This window comes from Notolepis coatsorum, assembly GCF_963971535.1.
Source record: "Notolepis coatsorum genome assembly, chromosome: 5".
NCBI classification, from domain to species: domain Eukaryota; kingdom Metazoa; phylum Chordata; class Actinopteri; order Aulopiformes; family Paralepididae; genus Notolepis; species Notolepis coatsorum.
In genome coordinates, this window is record NC_140169.1 from 83,771,459 (window position 1) to 83,781,458 (window position 10,000).

Genomic DNA, 10,000 nt, shown 5'->3' on the forward strand with positions numbered 1-10,000 from the left:
GTTCTTAATTACAGTCACCCAACGCTGATTGTTATTGACTGAGACTCCCAGAGCTCAGGAGGACGAATGACGGACAGATTAGGTTCATTACGGGTCCGTCCTCCACGAAGGAGAACCTGAAGACCAAGAGGAGGAGAGAGGAGAGAGAGAGGAGAGAGGAGAGAGGAGAGAGGAGAGAGGAGAGAGGAGAGAGGAGAGAGGGGGGAGGAGAGAGGAGAGAGGGGGAGGAGAGAGGAGAGAGGAGAGAGGAGAGAGGAGAGAGGAGAGAGGGGGGAGGAGAGAGGAGAGAGGAGAGGAGAGGAGAGAGGAGAGAGGAGAGAGGAGAGAGGAGAGAGGAGAGAGGAGAGAAGAGGAGAGAGGAGAGAGGAGAGAGGAGAGAGGAGAGGAGAGAGAGAGGAGAGAGGAGAGAGGAGAGAGGAGAGAGGGGGGAGGAGATAGGAGAGAGGAGAGAGGAGAGAGGAGAGGAGAGAGGAGAGAGGAGAGAGGGGGGAGGAGATAGGAGAGAGGAGAGAGGAGAGAGGAGAGGAGAGGAGAGAGGAGAGAGGAGAGAGGAGAGAGGAGAGGAGAGGAGAGGAGAGAGGAGAGAGGAGAGAGGAGAGAGGGGGGAGGAGATAGGAGATAGGAGAGAGGAGAGAGGAGAGAGGAGTGAGGAGAGAGGAGAGAGGGGGGAGGAGAGAGGAGAGAGGGGGAGGAGAGAGGAGAGAGGAGAGAGGAGAGAGGAGAGAGGAGAGAGGGGGGAGGAGAGAGGAGAGAGGGGGGACAACACAAAGTCGGAGATGAGCACCATTTTGTGGCGCTTAATTGAATGTCCCGCTCAGAGGTTCCTACTCGAAACAGGACACATTTAGCGTTTAAACAACAACAAAAAGTTGACGCGTCGATGCTTGAGGGCTAAGAGATCATATTTCCAATTTTGGTGATTTTCATATTTTTACTTTGAATTGAAATTTCTTTTTAGTTGTGAATGGAATAGAATATCTTTATTGCAAAGTATATATATATTTTTTTTTTACGTGTACCAGGAATTCATCCTCTGCATTCAACCCATCCTAACTATCTTGCAGCAGCAGCGAGTCACAGGGGCGGATTCCCAAAGAATGGATTGCACCCGCTAATAGCACCCTTAACTGCGTGTGATTTGCGCCTGCTATTTGCTCCTTCTTAAGGACCTATTCACTAAAGATATTACGCAAATGATATACTAGCGCAAACACGCCCATACGGTGTGCAAGTTGCTCCTGATATCCGTCAGCGCAGTTGGCTCGCGGAGCATCTGAGTGCAATTTTCTCCTGATATGGTAAAATAGTATAAATACTGCCCATGCAACAGTATGCATGTCCTATAGGACAATGGCAGACAGAAAACAGAAGCTTCAATTCTCTGATCATGAATTGGAAAGTCCTGACAATTAATACTGAAGTCCTGACAATCAATATGAATATGAACCACTATCACTATGGCTATAATGAACCACTATGAATTGAAAATGGGGGACCCTGATGTAAACAAGACAAACGTCTTTCTCTGGTCTGCATCCCCTTAACAATTGTGTGTATTGAGCCGTACTGTATTGTACCCATTCTGCAATCTGTTAAATAAAGTTTTCATTCATTCATTCAATATGGTAACTTTCGCACACCGTGCGCCAGTGACGTCAGCGAGTATGCTGATACCGTTGTAAGCTACATAACTACAGTGGCAGACGGCATTGTCCACACAAAGAAGGCGCGGGTTTTCCCAAACCAGAAACCTTGGGTGGACAGCACTATAAGAACAGCCCTAAACTCACGCACCACGGCTTATAACCTGGGCAGAGAGTCAGGAAATATGGAAGAATACAAGGCTTCAGTCTACACTCTGCGCAAGGCTGTTAAACTTGCTAAGAGGACATATGCTGAGAAACTGGAGACACAAATGGCACAAAACGACACAAGAGGCTTGTGGAGGGGACTGAAGACAATAACTGACTACAAAGTCAGCGCCCCCGCAATGGGGAGCGACGACGCCTCTCTAGCGGACAAACTCAACTCCTTCTACGCTCGGTTCGGTGTAGACAGTGTCGCCGCTAGCCCTCTGGCTAGTGACGTCACTGGCGCACCGGCTGTTGTGGAGGGGGGGGGGCAACCGCGGGGGGGGCGGGGGCGCTCTCTCGTTGTCGGAACACAGTGTGAGAAGAGCATTTATGCAGGTGAACACCAGGAAGGCTGCAGGCCCAGATGGTATAACAGGACGCATACTTAAGTCCTGTGCAAACCAGCTTGCCCCGGTGTTCACCGCCATATTTAATCAATCCCTGGCGGAGTCAGTAGTCCCTGCCTGCTTCAAGATGTCTACCATCATCCCTGTACCGAAGAAACCCTCCCCAACATGTCCAAATGATTACAGACCGGTGGCACTCACCTCTGTGGTCATGAAATGTTTCGAGAGGCTGGTCAAGGACCACATTTGTGCCTCTCTCCCCAGTGATATGGACCCTATGCAATTTGCATACAGGACAAACAGGTCCACTGATGACGCGGTCTCCCAGGTACTGCACAGCACTCTCTCCCACCTTGACCGTCAGAAGGGGGGCTATGTGAGACTGTTGTTCATTGACTACAGCTCAGCGTTCAACACCATAGTCCCCACCAGACTGGTGGACAAGCTGATCGAGCTAGGCCTGAGCTCCGCCCTGAGCGCCTGGGTACTGGACTTTCTGAGTGAAAGACCCCAGGCGGTCAGGGTGGGGGGTCAGACCTCCAACACCATCACCCTGAGCATCGGGTCCCCCCAGGGCTGTGTTCTAAGCCCCCTGCTGTACTCACTCTACACACACGACTGTGTGGCCAAGTTCAGCTCCAACTCCATTGTGAAGTTCGCCGACGACACGGTGGTGGTGGGGCTGATCTCGGACAACGACGAGAAGGCCTACCGGGAGGAGGTTGAGGTACTGGAACGTTGGTGCCAGGACAACAGCCTGCTCCTGAACATTGGTAAAACCAAGGAGCTGATCGTGGATTATAGGAGAGGACAGCGGGAGACACACACACCACTGAGGATTAACGGGGCTACCGTGGACAGGGTGAGCAGCTTCAAGTACCTGGGGGTCCACATCTCAGAGGACCTGACATGGTCAACACACATAGGCACAGTAGTAAAGAAAGCGAAGCAGCGCCTCTACCACCTGAGACAGTTAAGGAAGTTCAGAGTATCGGGGAAGATACTCCAGTCCTTCTACTCAGGAGCTGTAGAGAGCATCTTGACCGGAAACATCACTGCCTGGTATGGGAACAGCACGGCACAGGACAAGAAGGCCCTACAGAGTGTGGTGCGCTCAGCCGAGCGTACCACGGGTATTGCGCTACCTCCCCTGCAGGCTCTATACAACAAGAGGTGCAAATCCAGAGCCTGCAGGATAATGAAAGACCCCCACCACCCCAATAACAGCCTGTTCCAGCTGCTGAGGTCAGGCAGACGCCTGCGAATTCTAGAGACTAAGACGGAGAGGCTTAGGCTAAGCTTCTTCCCCCAGGCCATCAGAGCCTTGAACAATGAACATTGAGAGACACAGAAACTGAACTATCCACACACAAGTACATACACGACACGCACGCTGAGCACGCTCACACACTAGCAGCCACTTTAACACTCATGCCGCACACACGCACACTTATGGCCAGAGGAAAGGCCACTTAAAGTAGTATAACTTCAGGAACAGTGTATTGCACTACTAAAGCTAACTAGCATGTCCTATATGCTCTGTAAATACTAATGTACAGATACCGAGATGGCACACCATGTACCTGTTTATTGCACTGGTTTATTGGATTCTATTAATATGTTGTACCACTGTATTTTTATTGGATTCTATTATATGTTGTACCACTGTATTGCACATCGTCGCGGGCAAGACCAGCCGCATTTCATTGTATACCTGTATACCGTGACAATTAAAACTCTTGAATCTTGAATCTTGAATCCCCTACAGGTGAATGCCTCATTGTTGTGGACGTATTATGCAGTAGGTTCGCGAAAGTTACCATACAGCTCAGCGTAGGAAGGTCCGATCGACTCAGGGTTTATCTCTATGCGTTCAGGAGACTAAAGAAATCACATCTAGAATTTGCCCAACCAGCTGGTACCAAATCGTTTGTCAGGTCATCCCAAAAGAAATTAGTGTGATCACACCTGTCCATGGTGCTGATTCTTTCGCACTGTGTGGCCAGTGAAAATAATTTCAGACTTGTATTTAATGTTTAGTTAGGTGAATAGAACCCGCATTCTCATATACTCAGAGTGTTTTTACATAGAAAGGGGCAATTTTTTTTTACTGTCTGTTAATTTGTCTGTCCGCTAATGTCGCACCAGTAACATCCAAAACAAATTCCTTGTATGTGAAAAGTATACTTGGCAATAAAGACCTTTCTGATTCTGATTTTCCGACCATATTACTTAATTAAAATACCCCAAAATAGCACTGATGCACAGAGATGCAAATTTTATTTCTTTTTTTTACCTTTTTTTAAGGTTTGCTGAGCACAGATGCTCTTTTTCAGCTACGCCCTGCTTCACATTCACACAGTTCCATTCATACCTGGGAGCTGCCCAGTACAACCACAGACACCATTGGCCACTGAGCAACTCCACTGGAATAGTTGGGGGTTAAGTGCCTTGCTCAAGGGCACTTCAGCGGCAGATTTTTCCTGCCGGTCCCGGGGATTGAACCGGCGACCTTCCGGTCACAATGATGATGGCAACGCAGTTAGCAGGTAGTTCACCGTTTGCGAGTGCTTTGTGAATGGCAAGGTTTGTCTTGGGGCCATTTGCACAGGCATTGCCTCCGAAAAAATTGCGCAATCCCCTGGTGAATTCGCCCCACAGTCTGCCGCCCAGGAAGCAGTTGGGGGTTAAGTGCCTTGGTCAAGGGCACTTCAACAGTGGGTACAGGGGAGAGAATTATTCTTCCCTGCCCAGATATTTCCTCCCAGTCCGGAGGTTCGACCTGGCAACCTTCCGGACACAAGCCCCTTCTCTAACCATTAGGCCACCACTGACCCTCGACCCCATGACACCCCTTGAAAACATCAAACATACTATACTCCCTCAATCTCAGATCCGGCACCTGGATGCGCTTTAAGATACCGCCCGTGCCGACTGAGGCAAGTAAAAGAAGTAGGGCTGTCCCCGACTAAGGATTTGGATGGTCGACTATGATTGGCCAAAATTTGCCGTTTGGTCGACAAAAAAAAGAAATATATATATATATATATAATCTTTTATAAAAAATAAATAAAATATTAGCATTCCATTTGGGCTGTGGGGGGTGCTTAATGTCTGAAGGAGTCGACTGAAGGCTTCTTGTCCTCTGCAAAAGCATGCAATTGGTCCACTGATGGATACATCTTGATATTTGTCTAGTCTAGTGTGTTCATTAGATGAGTGAAATCCTCTTTCAGTGCCTCTGTGCCTGTTTTCGTAGGCAGTTAGCCTCTGGTATACGTGCCATTAGCGTTAGCCACGCTTCTAGGCTTCTTTGCTTTTGGAAAGAATGATCAAAAAATATATATATATAATTCTTTCTTTTTTTCTTTTTTTGACTAAGAGGTTGGCTAGTCGACTACGGCTCCTTTCGACCCACTAATCGACTAATCGGGGTCAGCCCTAAAAAGAAGCCTATTTTATTTCGGCCCTTGGTCCTGGAAGGACCTCCAGACACACGTCTCAAACTGGCCTCTCCGATCTCCTTGTGTTGCTTCAAACAAGAAATATCGGAAATCCTTTCCACCTGCTGCTCCTGCTATGATGTTGAATAAAAAGATTTGGTTGATTGTTATTGTTTTATTGTGCTTGTATTTTTTTTTGGGCTGAATTTGACGTTTCATTTTACATTTCGGTTGTATGGTAGTCTACTGTATGCGTATTGTGCCTTGTTATGTATGTTTTCTCATCATTCGTGCTTGCCTTCTTGGCCAGATCACCCTTGAAAAAGAGATCTCGGTCTCAATGGGTTTTTATTTCTGGTTAGATAAAGGTTTGATGATGATGTGTATCAATATACAAATAAATCCTTTCCTCTCAGACATAGGAGGTATTTGTCCAACAGCAGTGAATTCAGCTGCATTCCAGATATTCTTGAAACATTTTACAGTGAGTTACATTTGAAGATCTATGACTTATGCTATCTAATTATAATTTTCAAGAGATGATAATTATAATTATTCTGACCCTGGTACAGTATTTCTAAGCAAAACAGTCCATCAAATGTAGCTACTCTGGCTTTCCCAAAATATACTACGTAAGTTCAGATTTTATCTGTGGAGTTAAAGAGTGCCGTAACAGTACTGTATATCTATCTGTATGTTGTATATGTCATAAATGTCATGATGAATTGAAAATGGGGGGACCCTGATGTAAACAAGACGAAAGTCTTTCTCTGGTCTGCATCCCCTTAACAATTGTGCGTATTGAGCCGTACTGTATTGTTCCCATTCTGCCATCTGTTAATAAAGTTTTCAATCAAATCAATCAATAAATTCTGGAAGCTTGCGCACGCACACATGCACACATGCACACACGCACACGCCAGAGACGATGCCAATCGAGCGACTCACATGCAAACACATTGGGCTCCATAACCCTGCAGATGTGGGACAGTGTGGGCCTAATGCCTTCTGTAGAATCACCAGCCAGTTTTAGTCCCCAGAGGGCAGGGGGGTCGGGTGCTAAAGAGACACACGTGCCCCCCCCCCCCCCCCCCCCCCCCTGATGGTGGATCCCTGGGTCATCAGGTCAATCATACCCGTGGCGATCACATCTGCTATCATGATAGTAGTAATAATAAAAGTATTTGGTAATGAATATGATGCAAAAAAATAAAGAGAAAGAAAATCCATACTGTGGTATATTTACAACACACAGTGACGGCAGACGGGGCAAAATAATTACCACATTTATTTCAAATGAAACAAAAAGAAAACCCCACAATGACCATGGCTAGTACCCCCCCCCCCCCCCCCCCCCCCCACACACACACACACACACACACACACACAGACACAGACACACACACACACAGACACAGACACACTGAAAGCAGCGGGAGCAGTGCGGCTTTTGGCAAAAATGGCAACAATTTATATTAGTCACAAACATTTTACAATGCAACATATAACCAAACAGTTCTCAGAGATCACAAAGCAGTTGCATTGATTTAATATAAAAGTATATTCAATCGAAATGTAATATTATATTAGCGATCATTGGTTCTTAGGGTGTTTCAACATCAATCATATTCCTTGGCTTTTTCCTGCTTTCAGTGAGCAGAAGATATATCTATGCCGCCACGTTATGGTGTCTGCATGATTACAGTATATGTTGCATAGTGACATTTATTGTGGCTATTCCTAATTAGATTTGTATTGTTTGTGCAAATTTTCAACAAATTCTACAATCATAGAGAAAATATTTCTAGAACAAGAGAGGGGGTGGGAACTGTGGAGCTCTATAAACAACAGTAAACAACAGCTGGCTATTTCAGTATAAGCCTCCCATTGGCTGACTATTTCAGTATACACCTCCCATTGGCTGACTATTTAATTCTGAATTCTGCACCCCTTACACTTGTTCCTTTTATTTTTAATATATATATATTTTTTTTACTGTTTTTAAAGTCTCAGTCCAACAACATCAACAATAACAAGAACGTCTTCAAGCTAACAAGCTACACTCATGATGTAAATCCTTGACGCAGACATTTTCTCCCCCAACGCTATTGTGCAAGGTGCCTATTCTGCCCTCGACGACTGTGATCGGTTTGAGAAATACAAACAACCAAAAATATAGCCAATCCGCAATGACTCTCTGAATGACATGCAGCGGGGGAGGAGACTAGAACAGTTCATCTGAGGTGAGTCAGTCCAAATAAATACCTTGGGAAATACCTTGTATCGTCCTTTTGAAGAAGGCCTTGCAGGCCTCGCAGGAGGCCACGCCGTAGTGGTACCCAGAGGCGATGTCGCCGCACACCAAGCACAGCCTCTTGGGGATGGCGTTGAGCATGTACTCGCACTTGATCGGTGAGTCGTCCGCCACCACGCCGGAGCACTCCTCGTACCGCCTCAGGCAGGCCATGCCGCCGCCGCCCAGCATGCCCGGGTTGAACATCGGCGGCGAGTCGAGGGCGTGCGAGCGTCCGTTGCTGATGTTGATGTATCCGCCGCTGGCGTCCGAGTTGCCGCTGGGACTGTGGTGGCTGCCGGTGTCGACCAGCGAGGAGGACGGGCTAGACGGCTCGGTCTTGATGTAGGAGCCACAGCTGGAGGTCAGGTGGCGATCCTCGGTGGGCATTCTGGTCAGCAACCTGGGACACGCGCAGGGATAGTTTACACTGTTAGTTTGAACAAGGACTTTCTAAACTTTTATAATACGTGGCACACACGCACGCACGCACGCACGCACGCACGCACACACGCACGCACGCACGCACGCACGCACGCACGCACGCACGCACGCACGCACGCACGCACGCACGCACACACACACACACACACACACACACACACACACACACACACACACACACACACACACACACACACACACACACACTAAGTTAGTTGCTCTAACTATAAGTTCTGAAGATAAGTTCCATAACCTTGTAATCATCCCACAAGAGATTCATTCAGCACGGAGATGAGGAAGCATTCTGACAGGGACACACAAAGCTAGTCCGTCTGAAGGTTAACGGTTTACCTCGAGGACACAACTATGAATAGGCTGAAATTAAGTGATATACTACAGTAGCTTGTTTCCCCCGCCAGCCAAAAGGTACCTAACTACAGTACCGTGTCAACAGAAGCTCCATCTTGCAAACGATGCCCGCCATTGGTCGGCTGCCAGAAGCAAATGAATGAATGAAACTCCAGAAGGCCGTTAATGGACAGGGAGAGGTGTTACACTCAGCATTTGCAAGATCATGGAGTAATACGTGACCCAATCAATAGTCCTGGTCCCTTCGCCAATGGACCGTGCCGGGTTACTGTGTAAGGTGAAAGGTTTCAGGGGGGGTTGGGTGTGGATGTGATCCGGATGTGATGATGGTGATGATGGTAGTGTTGGTGGTGGGGGTGATGGTGGTGGTGGTGGTGGTAGTGGTGGTGGTGGTGTTCATGCTATTAGTGGTGGTAGTAGTGGCGTGGTTATTAAGGGGTAGTGGTGGTAGTAGTGGTGGTGTGGTGGTTAAGGGGTAGTGGTGGTAGTAGTGGTCGTGTGGTTGTTAAGGGGTAGTGGTGGTGGTAGTGGTGGTGTGGTGGTTAAGGGGTAGTGGTGGTGGTAGTGGTGGTGTGGTGGTTAAGGGATATTGGTGGTAGTAGTGGTGTTGTGGTGGTTAAGGGATATTGGTGGTAGTAGTGGTGGTGTGGTGGTTAAGGGGTAGTGGTGGTTAAGGGGTAGTGGTGGTGGTGTTCATGGTATTAGTGGTGGTAGTAGTTATTTTAGCTTGTGTTCTTGTATATAGTGTAATATAGTTATATTTAGTTAGTTTGTTACGTTTGTTAGTTAAGTTAGTTTGTTAGTTTAGGTTTGTTTTAACGTTAGCTAACGTTAGATAAGTTAACGTTAGCTAAGTTAGCAGCAGGGATGGACGCCATTGTGCAAATGCAGCTACAGGCAATCGATGATGAGCTGCTGATTTTAATCGGCAGGAGAGAGAGAGAGCTCATAGCCGTATATAATATAATATCCCTGTGGTGCGGTCGTAGGTACGACAGCAACTCGAACTACCTGTTGTATTAAATTAATTGATTGCTGTTTAACTTGTCCATGTGTCCAGTCCTTTCAACTAGCCCCACCCGTTCATTGTAAACAATGATGCATGTAATTATATTAACGTTACTGTGTGTTGTAGCTATGGTAATAAATTCTGAATGACATTAACGTTAGTTGGGTATGTTAGCTAGTATGATAGTCCAGACAAACAAAGCAATTTAGTTAGCTTGCTAGCTATCGTTGGTAATCAAAAGT

General features: G+C 47.0%; 1 protein-coding gene across 1 annotated transcript in view; it reads right to left on the minus strand.

Moving 5' to 3' along the window:
• The window catches only part of LOC311229123 (steroid hormone receptor ERR2-like), a gene marked incomplete at both ends in the record, with an annotated part of 137,894 nt that overhangs the window by 91,399 nt on the left and 36,495 nt on the right, over positions 1-10,000 (minus strand). The window contains 1 exon segment of the mRNA XM_084315144.1: positions 7,921-8,339. Within this exon segment, the coding sequence (XP_084171270.1) occupies positions 7,921-8,339 (419 nt within the window).